The 13,800-nt window shown below is 34.1% G+C and overlaps 2 protein-coding genes across 3 annotated transcripts; both read right to left on the bottom strand.

Annotated features, from left to right (window-relative positions):
- Positions 1-1,635: 1,635 nt before the first annotated feature.
- LOC141833750 (APETALA2-like protein 3) lies at positions 1,636-5,832 on the bottom strand. 2 transcript variants are annotated; one of them, XM_074721248.1, is made up of 10 exons: positions 4,855-5,832; positions 4,748-4,773; positions 4,630-4,660; positions 4,448-4,535; positions 4,142-4,287; positions 3,832-3,876; positions 3,633-3,736; positions 3,384-3,496; positions 3,064-3,168; positions 1,636-1,956 (listed from the first exon to the last, which is right to left on the bottom strand). In XM_074721248.1, exons 1-9 carry the CDS (start codon positions 5,382-5,384, stop codon positions 3,079-3,081), a joined length of 1,173 nt encoding a protein of 390 aa, XP_074577349.1. In that variant the 5' UTR covers positions 5,385-5,832; the 3' UTR covers positions 1,636-1,956; positions 3,064-3,078. The 2 variants fall into 2 exon arrangements, with proteins under 2 accessions (XP_074577349.1, XP_074577357.1); XM_074721256.1 differs by lacking the exon at positions 3,832-3,876.
- Positions 5,833-12,777: 6,945 nt separating this feature from the next.
- On the bottom strand, positions 12,778-13,429 carry LOC141825910 (putative RNA-binding protein ARP1). The gene is given in 4 exon segments (XM_074713177.1): positions 12,778-12,937; positions 12,982-13,145; positions 13,148-13,174; positions 13,262-13,429. Coding segments are annotated over 4 exon segments (519 nt in total).
- Between the last annotated feature and the right edge of the window lie 371 nt (positions 13,430-13,800).

The following is a 13,800-nucleotide window of genomic DNA, read 5'->3' as shown; positions in this document are numbered from 1 at the left end:
TTAGAAAGAACGTTCTGATGCAATAAAAATAATTTAGGACACCAGATATTGGATCCAATATCTGGTGTCCTAAATTATTTTTTAAGAATATTGGATCGATAGATTGATAGATTGTTCGCTGTGAATATTTTTTAATTTATTTTGTTAATTGATGAAAATTTTACTTAGAGCTGAATTAGTCATTTTCGAAATTAATCGATGTACATCAGATAGTGATGTCAACTTTTAAAAAATCATCATTGGATTATAAAATAAAATCATTTCACTCGTCAAAATTTATCCTTCTTTTAAAATATACTTTAAAATTGTTGGCACCTTTTAAAATTATATCATCTTCAATTCAGTTCTATCTCACTAATTTTATCATCTTCCTAATTTATCACGAACAAGTACATCACTGCCTAATAAGCCTGCTCGGCTAGCGAAAGACAAAGTTTTCCAACATTACGTTTGGTAAAGTAAATTGGATTAAAAAAAATAATCCATGCATTTAATTTTTACGATCCAATTAATCTTTAAAGTAGTCAATCCGATCCCACAGAACGACCATCAGATAAATCTGAAAAATACAGATAAATCGTAGTAGAGTAACCCAGTATTATCAGTGATTTGAACTCCGTGAGCATTTGAAAATGCCAGTATGAGATTCAAACATTCGCTACATGAAAAGGCCTAAGGGACAGAGCGCCTCTTTTTTGAATCATTACATGAGCGCCCTTCTTTCAATTTTTATCCAAAAAAAAGTCCACCTCATTAGCCCTGTAAAATGACACAGGTGCTTTCAAATATAAATATAATGTTCAATATTATTATAACAGCTACAAAATTATAACTGTTATTCATAATTGATACTGTAATTATAACAGCTACGGCGCGTTTCATAACTACTATAATGTAAATATTCATATTGTAATAATTATGAAATCATAATTACTATAATATAAATATTAAATAAATAAATTAATCTGTATTATAATAATTACAAAATCGTAAATAATTATTATAATATAAATTATAATAGTTATGAAATCATAACGGCTACAATGTAAATGTCATTGAATAAATCAAATCTATCTGACCTATTCATGTTTTTAAACTTAAAACCGATCTTCAAATAATGTATTTGAAAGAAACTATATAATTTTGCAAAGACTTAATGGGAAAATGAAAGACGGACATTATCTAAATGATTCGAACAAAAAAAACATCTTTTACCCGTACGTTTTCCCTCTGCCTTCGACTATCGTATTTGGCTGCACTTGCCCCATGAGTTTTTCGGTTTCAGCTTTCCTTACTACACTGAGCGACCTTGTACCTCAGACCACCGTCCCACGACCCCGACGGTGTATCCACCAGGACCACCCTCCGTCCTCAGCCACCCTGTGATGCCCAAGTCCTCAACACCAACGCCAGCAGGCGCGGGACAATACGACAGCAATGCGTCAATACACACTTATTAGCGACGTAAGAGTATTTCTGCATGTCCAACAAAACGACGTCTCCCGATTTTCTTTTAGGAAAAAATCTCATTTCAATCAAGCAATGTACCACACGCGAGCAAATTAAGGTACAAGTCGGAGGGCCATCGTCCACAGTAATCTAATGACCAGCAACAAACACTCTCACCAACATCCATTCTCAAACCGACCAATTTAGTTATTCAATATTCACACAGATTGTCCAAGGGTAATAATGTCGCTTCGCCTCGCCGACTAATTGAAGCATGCAGCGAAATGGAAATAGAAACAAGCCAATTGTTACTGTTTGTTGCGCATGGCCTGTTCATTCTTAGCCTGCTGATTTCGATACTCTAGTAGCAAGTTCAGAGAGCAGAAATGGCGTTGATGGTCGTGGAAGGTGATGGGAGGCGAGGATGGCAGCCATCACTTGGAAAAGAGATTCGAGAATCCTAATGCTGCTGCACGAGCTGTGGAGACTCTTCACTCTCCCTCTATCCTGCAGTTGTATATTATCCAATATTATATGTTTAATTAAGACTAACTGAGCAAGAAAAATATGCAACGAAGATTTGGCAAAATTATAAACTATATACAATTAAGAGACATGCTACATAGATATTTTCCAATCTCATGGTTGAGTAGCAAAATCAATATTTGCAGGGTATCAAAGACGGAACATGTATTTGATGTTAAGTCAAAGAGAACACTCAATCCAACTCAAAAGGTGTAGACACTTAAGTGAGAAGCCTCTTAGTATTTACCTGAAGATGACGACTCAAACCCAAATATTAACACACTCGAAGATGCCATACTAATTTGCGTCCTCAAGAGTAACATTGAAAGAGTTGGGAGATCGACTCCCAAAGGAAATCCAATCCAACTCCAAATGTCAAAGCACTTTAAGGTGAAAATTCTATTAGTATTGCAAGTTTTTAAGCATATTAAAGAGCTCTCATTTGGAGATATGGAGTTAAAACTCAGGTTTTATCACTCTTTTTTCACCTCCTGTTTTTAACATTTGATGCTTAAAAGTTGTTGTAGGATATTATATAAGGAATAGGTATTTGATGTTAAAGTCAAGAGAAAATTCAGCACAACTCTAAAGGACGAGACATTAAAGTGAGTAACCTCTTTGTAAGCATATTTATAAGAATTTGAAAATGTGACTAATCAACCCAAATGTCAATTGTAGTTAAGAGAGGATTTAGTGATGTGTTCTTTTTCTCACTTCCTAAATCTCTTCAATATGCTCCCTCAAGAGCAACATTGGCAGAGGTGAGAGATTGACTCCAAAATGAATTCAATCCATCTCTAAATGCCAAAGTACTTAAGGTGTCAAACTTATTAGTATAGCATTTCATAAAAACTCTCACTTGGAAATGTGGAGCTATAAAAGTGGAATTTTATCCTCTCTTTAGCCTTTGATTCTTTAACTTTCTTGCTAATGTGGGAAATAAACATATTTTGCTAGTAAATCCTGCTGTAATTGAGATTCAAAGCCAGAAAACAATTTTAAATTTTGTACAAGTGGTGGTGGTGGGGTCTGCAAATTTAGTTCTATCATACATAGAATGTTGCAGAAGATATTTCTTAAAAATATCACCTTGATCATAGGAAATTAAAAACGAGCAGCCCATAAAAGAGAATGTCCTGGTGGATCCGGTGAGATAGGTGGGATAGATTTCATTTGCCAAGACAGGTTGTTAATCTGTTGCAGAACAAAAGAAAACAAAATGAGGATCAATATCATACTAGTTTAAAAAGAGAGCTTGGAAATATAAGCTAAGATTTGTTTTAAGTTATACTCAATTAGTTACTTGGAGTGAAACACGAATTAAACCACGATATGAAATAACATCAAATTTATTAGGAAGTAAGATTGAGGAAATGACAAAATTTAACGATCTAGCAAAAAATAATTACATTTGTTTTGCCAGCATTAGAAACTTCAGAAGGACTAGCCAGTGGATTAGGATTTCCCCCTGGAAGTTGTACAACTGGTTGGGCAATACTCAAGTTCAGATCCACAAGATGACCTGCGGACATTTCAGAAAATCTTGTGAATTCCACCAGAATATATATAACTGATCGCAAGAAACATTGCACAATGGAATAGAATGAAAAAGATCAAAAGATTAAAAAAGAAAAAAAGAAAAGAATTTGCTTATTTACCTTCACTGTCACCCGTGCCAAGTAGTTCTGTATCATAGTTACTTAGCTCAAAATTGGTAACAGCTTCCTTCCCATTATACTTTATAGCAGCCATGTCATAAGCCCTAATGTAAACAAGTGGCGTTAGAATTGAATCATCACACATTAAAATCATAATTAGAGACTAAACAGTAATGAGATTATTCATGTTAAGAGACACCTTGCAGCTTCTATTTCGCTGTCGAATAGCCCAAGATATATATACCTGCACATCCATTGATATTCTCATAGGTAAAAAAATGGGTTTTTCTATTGACTTTTATTTGGCAAAGGGAAGAAATTATCAATCTATTGAAGAAACATAGTTCTAAGAGATGTTTATTATATTCCCTTTTATATAAAAAAATAGGTCCAACAGATGTTTATGATAGAAATGCAAGAGCGAGAAATTATCTTGATCTAAAACGTAAAAGAAAAAAAAAAGAAGCATGATTAATAGACGATTAAGCACTGGAGAATAAGATTCTTACTTCTTGCCAAGGAACTGTCCCATGCGGGCTTCCCAGCGGCCGCACTTGTGAAGGGTCACTCCTCTATATTTGGAACTTCCCCTTGAAAATCCAGTGCTTTGGCGACGAAGACTATGCACAAATTCTTCCTTTGACAAATCCATCGTCTACAGAATTTCCAACAAAATAGGGAAAAACTAGGCCATTTTAAAAAGACATTTGTTTATACAGTGAATCAAATTCTTCAAGACCAACTCTAATCCTCCGTGTACTGTAAAAAATGGAGAAATGGATGGCTTATGAAGAACCTCTTGAAGAGATAATTACCTGTTTTAGATCCTCTTCATAATCACAAAGGCTAAAGTTGATATCAGCACCAACTCCTCGAAACTTAATTGCAGCGCGATCATAAGCCCTGAGTAAAGAATATTCTCCTCAATATTGCTCCTACCTAAGTGGGTAAGTACATGACTGAAATAGAAAGCACCAGACAAGAAAATAATGCTCACCTTGCAGCAGCATGAGCTGTGTCGAAGCCTCCTTTTAATGGCCAACCAATCAAGTGAAAAAATAGTAAGTTTCAGAAAATAATGACGGAAGAACAGACAAAAGGGGAACATTGCGTACCTAAATATACTTGTTTGCCGCAGTCCCTGCGCAAAAGCTCATATCAATTTACCAATTTTGGGCGAGCAAGAAAAAAGGAAGTAAATATTAGAGGGCAATTTGCTCACCAGATGTGCGATTCCCATCTCCCTGTTCTGCGGTAAAACGTAACGCCGCGGTACTGAGAGCTCCGAGATCGTGGCCCACGGCGACTCTTCTTCACTTGCGGTTGCTGCTGCTGATTGAGAACCCTAAAATCCATCCGCGACTCGTGTTTGGAGAACGAGAAATCGATCGAGTGCGGCCCGGAGGAACACGAGAAAGGAGGAACTACACCCGTCAGCTGTGAAGTTTGCGAAATCGCCGGCGCCGGCGGAAGCAACTGCATGGTGAATAATCCAGGCTGGACTACCCGATCGTCATCGGCCTTCTCTCCCATCGCACTGTTGGAGGCGGAGCTCTTCGAGATGACGAACTGAAAGGCCGGAGCGGGAAGAGTCCAGCAGCAGTCGCCATCGGCCAGATCCACTGGGTCCACGACGCTGAGGATGGACGAATTGGAACTTCCTGAATCACCGGCTCCGCCGGAATCGACGGCGACGATCTTTCCCTCGATCGCAGCCGAGTCGTCAGAAGACGCCAAGTTTAGGTCCAACATCGATCGACCCTCTCAGAATCAATCGCGTCGGAACTCTTCGTGGTATCTCCAAGAACTCCCGGCAGCAGCTTAGCCTCCGGAATCTTATTCACGACTTGCGGAAGAAGAACCAAAGAAGGAACAGATAAAAGCAAGACAGGGCCGAGTCGTTCTTCCTAAACATCTGTCTTCCGATTCACTTTCGAGATCAAAATGACAGCTCAAGCCGATCCCAACGTTCTTGGAATGCAAGAACTTTAACCCTAGCCTCAATCTGCCTTTCCCACTCTACCCTTCGCCCGCCCGTCCGTCCGAAAGATCAACACCCTACAAAAACGGACACCAAACCCACTAGATCGGTAGTTCAGCAGCGCACAGAGGTAAAAAAAAAAAGGCGAAAAAAAAGCAGCGGCCTCAAAGGTAATACGGCGGAGAGATCGCCGGCGGCCACCAGAGAAGGCGAGCTCAAAACCCAAAAGCTACTACACCTTTCGCAGTTCTTTTTCCGCCAGAATATGTAGAGGTAAGAGACGGCGTCAGGTGACCGGGAGAACCGGTACTCCGGTCGACTTCCTCGAAACGGAAGCCAAATATCTTACCAATCGGGGCAATCCCGAACGTCCGATCGATTTTGGACGAATCCCGAGCGTGGAACAGTAAACCCGAGTGGGAGAAAGGAGTGGGAAGGAGAATGGCTACAGCTACATTGTTAAAAAAATAAATTAAGGAATTATTTAATTGATCATTCAGATGCTTCATATAGTAAATCAATTAATTAAGAGGATGAGTAGGTTGTGTGATTATTTATAATATACTTCTTCGTCAGTTTATGCTTAACAACAATCATTTCCAGTGGAGGAAGTTTCTGAGAAATTTAACGTTAAGAGGCTCCGCGTTGAATGATGATTAAGCAGATCAAATCAGAGATTATCTACTTGTTCTCTCGTATTGCTATTTTTGCTTGCATAAGTAGTTTGATATGTTGGAATAGAATTTAATGTTTAGTTTAAAAGAAATAAAAATAAAATTTCAGGACTACCATACATCAATAGGTCTAGGATTTATCGAAAGTTATACTTGATGACTCTCATATCAATTATTAAATAGAATCAATATATTTTCATAATTATATATTATTATCCATTTTAAATCTAAATGCTCATAATTTTATTTTTAGACTTAATCTAAAAAATCTTATTTCAATTGAGATATATTATTCCATCTCATAGACTTTTAATATGAGACTTTAATTATAATTTCAATAATGTTCAAATAATTTATTTATGACATTTTTTTAGATTTTTATTTAAATATATAAACTTAGTTGTAATACCCTAGTTTTTTTTATATTTTTTGTTTGTTATTTTGATATCTTGTACATTCTATAATTTCAAATCATCCGTGAAGGTTTTCATTTATTATTAAAATGTAAAAATGATTAAAGGATTTTAGTATTAATCGAATCTTATTAGATGTTTTAAAAAATACTTTAAAAATATTGAAATATCGTTAAAAAATCGCCGTGGGTACAGTGATTTTCTATCCTTCTTTTTTTAATTATTAGTTTATGTGTGTATTGTGAAATTAATACCCTATTACAATTTTGTGTAAAACATCCTCATATATTTTATTAATATTAAAATATTTTTTAATATTTCTCATGTACTATGATAATATCTGTACAAATTTTATTATTAATATTTTAAATTATCACCCCGCTTATTATGCGAGTCATAATTTACAATAAAATATATATTTTTTAGTGTATTCTTTATTACTACAATAAAAAAGTATTTTTAGAAAAATAATAAATATTAATATTTTAATTATCAAGTAGTTCAATACCGTAGCAAACTATAACACTTTCATCCACTTGCCCTATCAAATTGGCCATGAGTGGATGAATATTCTACTCGTAATAAAAAAAAGTGGCTCAATTTCTCATATTTCAATCATTCAAAATTGATTTGCTGAGAGCAGCAATGTATCATTTTAATATTTTAAGGATGAGAGGAGAGTTTTTTATAGTAGAATATTAAGATAATGTCAAGTTTAATGTGGTCCATATCATGACACACCAACAAAAAACGAAAATAAAATTAATTGAATAGACATATTTTATTCTTTTTAATTAACTATAATTGATGTAATTAATTGATTTTTTGATGAATGATAGGTAGGCCATAAGCTATTTTAGGGGGCATTAATTTATGATAGTATTGGTTAAATACGATAAAAGGCATATTTTAATTCGATTAATAAATTTAAATTTGATCATTTAGGTCAAATTTCAAATTAAGCATAGTTTTGATATCAAATACAAATATTATCCATCAAACTGTTTGAAAAGGTCAAAAAGTATTGTAAGATGACTTTTTTTTTAGGATTAATGAAATATTAAAGGGTATTTTAAACAGCCATTAAACTTAAGAGATATTTTTAAAAATATTCCAAATTAAAGCAGGTGGGGTGCTCTTTGCTTTCCGCATTTGGCCCATCACCGGCTGCAGCCGGTCATCATCCGCCGACGCTCCGCCCGCTACCGGGACCAGTTTTCCTTTCTCTCTAGGCTCTTCTAGTAAAGTAAATGGCTTCGGACCACGAAATCAATTATAAATTAATAAATAATTATCCTTTTATTATTATTCAAAAAGTTGTAGAATATATATGTTGTGTGTCATGTCCTCACTCCCCACCACAGCAATTTTTTATCCTTAAAAAATGTAAATCTCACGAATATTAATTAATTTGTAAAATATTTTGATTTGGATCTTTTACGATCCGTATTCTTCCATCATCATACTTGCGTTGCTTTCCACCCATAAAAATGAGATGCAAATTGACATTAAAAAAAAGAAAATATTATTTGTAAAAGATAACTTTGAGATGCAAATGAAAGTATTTTAATTTGATATAATCATAAATGTATGACATTATATATATAGACAATTGACCTTGCTATAAGTCAAACTCATAGGGGTTAAATTAATGTTCATAAACGTCTTAATCAATTAGGTTCAAGTACCCTTCTTGGCTTAATTTGGAGTGAGAATTCTAACCTAATTTGGACAAAGCATTTATCAGGGATTTCAAACCAGTCACATCGTTTTAGCTTAAGACCAATACAACGTTTTAATAAAAACAACTTATGGATCACTTTTTTAAATAATTTATATATATAAAACATATTCTAAATTTTTATAATATCAAAATATCCTTTAATCTTCTTATAAAAGTATGAATTTTATTTTCCTATATTGAATTTCATCTAAATATAATCATGACATAATTTCAAGTGTGCAACCATTGATGAATGAGTTTTCAATGATCCATTCTAGTAAAGTCGTCATCTTCACCATGGACCTTTCTTTCTTTATAAGAAAAATAGTAAAAAAAAACTATTATTATTTTAAAACCGGAACAAGTATTGGTTCTATTTTAAAACAATAATAATAATAATAAAATCAATTTGTGATGCATATCAAGTTGCATCTTTCTTCCTACAATTCTAATTAATGCGCATGATATCATGTGCTTAATACTTAAAAAAATGTCAACTTTCAACTAAAGCATTAGTCGTTTTTTATTAAAAATAATTGAAATCGTATGTCCACGTTTATTGGACTCTATTACCAAACGTCGATGCAAAGTTATGCGCAAGTACCTTTCAAATGTTAAATAGGGTTGTCCGTTGGAGCACCAAAAGGCTAGCTAAAGAGATTAACTTGAACCAAGTAATTAATTATTTAATGATGCCAATTGCTTTCCTAGGTATTGACACATTTAATAATAACAAATTTGTATCACTATAAATATTGTAGGCCATGTGGGTCCATGACATTGAGTGTAAACAAGGAATTGATTCATTTTAATAAAAAAAAGTCAAAAGGGTGATAAATAATTTGATTTGTTCGTATTATTAAGATTTTTCTTGATTAAAAAATAAATGCATGAGAATCGCATGCATGTTATAAAATACATTTGGATATTAAAAGGGCCTTTATCGGTTATTTTTTGGATTCCCACGTAATATGCTTTTATCAAATTATATTATATTTATTTGGGGGGCCAAATCCGGAATTTTCAGCTTTAGTTTTTTGCTTTTTTAATAGATTGTCGACTTTTGTTAAACAATATTTAAATTACAGAAACATATTCCAACCTTGCATTTTTGAAAAGTCAACCTTATTAAAGTCAATATAACTAAGAAAAATGTATATTTAGTAAGATGTTAAAAGTAATTGTAAATTTGTTGAAGCATTTGTATGTTTATTGGTTGGATAAATCATAAACCAAAAAATCTAAGTGAAAATAAATGAGATTTTAGTAGTTGTTCGATCTACCAAGGATAAATTAGATTTAAAAACAATAGATTAAAAAAATTGAAAGATTATGTAAAAATTTATATTAAAACTTTTTTTTCGTACTATGACAATTTCACTAAAATTTTATTTTATATCATTTTGGAAAAAATAGATAAAATAATAATTAGAAATAATAATAAACAACTTTTTTTAATAAAACTCAATCAATGAAAAATCCTTTAATATATTTGCAAGTTGCAACTCCTCTTTTCTCATCTACATTATCGTTTTTCTTTGGATATACTTTTTATTTATTTTTTTCTTTCATTTATGTATGTATTTTAAAAAATTTAATTTTTCCACCCAATAAATTTTGAAAAAAATCTCAGAATAAGTTAAATTGGACTTTAAAAGATTGTCTTAATAAAAACAAAAGTATTTTCAAAGTTTGCACAATTATTCACATGTAGTCGTTGGCGATGATTGACCGACAAAGCGCTCTTAAATATGTTTATCCGTAAATGGCAAGTGGGGTGCTGTCCGATGACGTGGATGTCAGTAAATGGAGCGAGTCGCATTCGACGTGGCTAGGATTTTATCCGTTTATGGAAACCATTCGCGCCCACGACGTTGTACGTATCTGCAGCCTCAAATTACACTAATCCCCTTGATATTCTGATTATTTCGTTGAGCAAAAATTTATAATCACACCCTTTCTAATAAAATATCTGATCAAGCCTTCCAAATTCCGATATTAGAATTTTAATATTCTCATATTCTTTTATGAAAAATCATCTATATCAATTTTGAAATATTTTGAATTTAAAATATTATTTATCAAATTATATCAGTAAATAAAATAATATAAACATATAAAATAACATTTAAGCTATCTCGTAGCCTTAGAATAGTCCTCCACTGATGGAGAAGTTCTTAATGATCGACAATTCAATATGAATTGTCAAAACCATAATGAAATTCACTTTAAAAAAAACACATGAAAGACTCAAAAATAAATTTTAGGTCCCAATATTTGACATTGGATGAACACTTATTTGGTTCATAATTTTTATATTGGATTGAAGTATATATATCATTATGTTAAATCTAAGGCGAAGGAGGTCTTTTTTGCCCTAGCAATACAATAGCTAGGATAGCTGAATTGGGAACCTTCTAAAGGGAAATACTCGATCCTCTTCCTCTTCTTGAATCTCATTGCCTTTATCGTGCCACTCCAACCCTTGAACAACTTTGCAACTATTCCATTCATTTCCCACTGACTCGATCGGCCACTATATTCAAAAACCTCACCTATCACTATATCACCATTGTCAACGAAGGAACATGGCATTGAAGCATGCCAAATGACTCCAATGACCAATAGACTTCATTCAAATTATCGACAAATTTCACTATCACTTTCTCCACCAACCGCTCACCCTCTTAGATAAGGAAGGAGACAACTTTATAAGAATTCGTTCAACCTCTTAATTAGATAAGGAAAGAGACGACTTTAGAACTATATACCTTGAATTCTCTCGACCAATCACAATTAGAGACTAGATGACTGGATGGAGATGACCAGGTGGCAGTGATAGTAATTGGAGAGGAGAGAAGAAGAAAATAAGATGAATATGGTTTTCGTCCATTTAGTGGGACCTCTTAATTAGGAACTAATTACGATTAGTAGGGACCTCCTCGAGCAGCTAACCATATTTGACCTTCTCCCATTAAAGAATTTTTACTTTGAACTAGTCCTATGCTTTCTACGATATTTATGAACTTGGACTTTCTTGTTGATATCTAACAATTCAATTATAGTTTTCTAGCTAGTAGTAGAGTTTGAAAGTTGACTTTAATTACTTCTACAATATTTTTTTTAAAAAATTAGTTTCCAATAACTTTTTTTTTTTGAATTTTCAGATGATTTCAAAAAATAATTAGGAGCTCCTTGCAAGCAATTCCAGAAAAAATGATGCATAACTTTCTATATTATTGATGAAATAGTTGGTGCAAAAGCATTAGAAGTTTACCATAAAATAAGTTGGCAAATGAAAAATGACAAAAAAAAAAAAGCTGATTGTGTATGGTGTTGTATTTTTAAGCTTCCGTTGCATTCTCAACGACGACATGAATCGGAATTATTTATCCTCTCTAGTTCGCACGAGTCCTAACATATTATATATATAGTTGCTCCTTCTACTTCATCATAGCTCTAATTTTGTTTCGCTAATTTAGCTTAGGTTTTGTATTTGAATCCACCATTTTTGAGCCCTCATTTTGTGCAAGAATTATATGAAAGCCCATTCACAAAGTACTACAAAGGGTAGCATTTAATTCTAATTGAATCAAAGGTTAAATGCTCTTTATATTTATTCAATATTTATATATATATATATATATATATATATATATAATAGATTTAATATAAGACTTGTGTCAATTTATAATTAAATATATATATTAACTTATTTAAATTTTAATTATAAATCTAATTCTCTAAACCTTATTTATTAACTTGTAAAAGTTTGTAAATTAATAAGTTTGCGCACTAGGCTACAATTCAATTTATTTATGAAAAAATTTATTTACTCTTTTTTATTTAAATACGTACATAAAAAATAGTCCTTTATGCATTTTTTAACAATTCCAAATTATCTATAATATGTTAAAAATAAAAATAATATAAATTTTATACATTACATTAATATTTTTACATGAATTATAAAATCAATATTAATTGTTGTTAGTTAATCTTAAACAAAAAAATAAACAAGTTTTAACGTAGTCGAAGTTCAGCTGCGAAGGAAAAGTAATATTCAAGATGGGTTACGATTCAAAACAGAAGGTTTGAGTGATGATAGAATACCTCTTTAATGTACAAATGGGCAATTTGAAGAAGTTTCATTTTGTACGTGGATAAATGAACAACTCCTATTCTACTCTTTTGGTCATGCAATCAAGCGAACAATGCACATTATCCTTTCATGGAAACAGACTAATCTAAGCATTTTCTTGGCAGTCGCTGAGCCTTAGAGGATGACAAACTAAACCCTACACAAGCGTTTTCTTGGGTTTTCTTCGTTTTGGTATGATCAACAACCATAAACTCACAAGGAAATGTGACAACTGTGATTGAATTGAGATGACCGACCTGTGGACGGAGCAGGCTCGATGGCGTACGGCACGGTGGCGATGGCAGTAGTAGCATTGGGGGTTGCGGCGGCGCCGATAATCGAGCACAATAAAGATAGCATCACCAAACGGTCGCTTTTTAAAAGACGGCGTATATATTGGTTCGCATGGGACGGGGCGCGGTACCTGGAGGCGGTTTGTGGTGTGGGCCGTGAGCGGAGAGCGGCACCGGAGTGGACGGAGGCTCGGCTCGGAGGCCAGCTCGCTTGGCGCCGAGGGAAGCGAGGTTGCAGTTGGCGCGACGGCCGTTGATTACCGGCGTCGCGTCTTCGCACGCATGCTTCGAGCCGCCTCTGCTTCCTCGAACGTCACCTGACGTTCGCAGAGGCAGGCGTTGAAGCCAACTTAACGACAAATTAAACATTTACATCTTTTAAAGGAAAATATTAAAATGCATACAAAGCCGTAGCCCGTGGAACGGCAGGTGTGTTTGTCGTAGATGATGACGGCTTCGAGGATGTCGCCGAAGCGGTCGAAGTGCTCGCGCAGCGCCTCCTCTCGCGTCTCCCACCCCAGCCCTCCCACGAACACCTTGGTCAGCGTCGTGTCCCCAAACCGCTTCCCCATTCGCGAATCCTTCCACCACGACACTGCACAATCCAATTGTGAAGTGACGAATTAATGGCAGAACGGAGGAAGTGGAAGGGTTATAAATTATAAGGAATTGGCGGTGCTACTGCTAGTCTGCTACAGCTTGGTTTGAGGGAGTTCGACGGAAGATAAAAAGGATGCATGTTTCGTGAATATTAAGCATAGAAGAAATGGGCTCCAAACAACGTGATTTCGTAGGAATCCGCCATTACCGGAAACACCCCACCATAAAAAAAAATGAAGATTAAACATGCATCAGGCACGTTTCAACTTAATAAAATTGAAGCTCCAAACGGAATATATAGTACTGAGTGGCCAGCTGTTAAATTCCTATCTGTATATGTTCG

Source organism: Curcuma longa, chromosome 1, assembly GCF_044706935.1.
Source record: "Curcuma longa cultivar G26 ecotype Majalengka, Jawa Barat chromosome 1, ITB_CL_G26_1.1, whole genome shotgun sequence".
Lineage (NCBI taxonomy): Eukaryota > Viridiplantae > Streptophyta > Magnoliopsida > Zingiberales > Zingiberaceae > Curcuma > Curcuma longa.
Note: the sequence above shows the minus strand (reverse complement) of the source record. Positions and strands in the feature narration are given on the sequence as shown.

Coding starts and splice junctions, on each gene's coding strand:
- LOC141833750 (XM_074721248.1), bottom strand. CDS start 5,384: ATGTTGGACCTAAACTTGGCGTCTTCTGACGACTCGGCTGCGATCGAG. Junction 4,536..4,629: donor ACAGCTCATGCTGCTGCAAG/GTGAGCATTATT, acceptor TTCTTTACTCAG/GGCTTATGATCGCGCTGCAA. Junction 3,169..3,383: donor CTAATGCTGGCAAAACAAAT/GTAATTATTTTT, acceptor GTTCTGCAACAG/ATTAACAACCTGTCTTGGCA.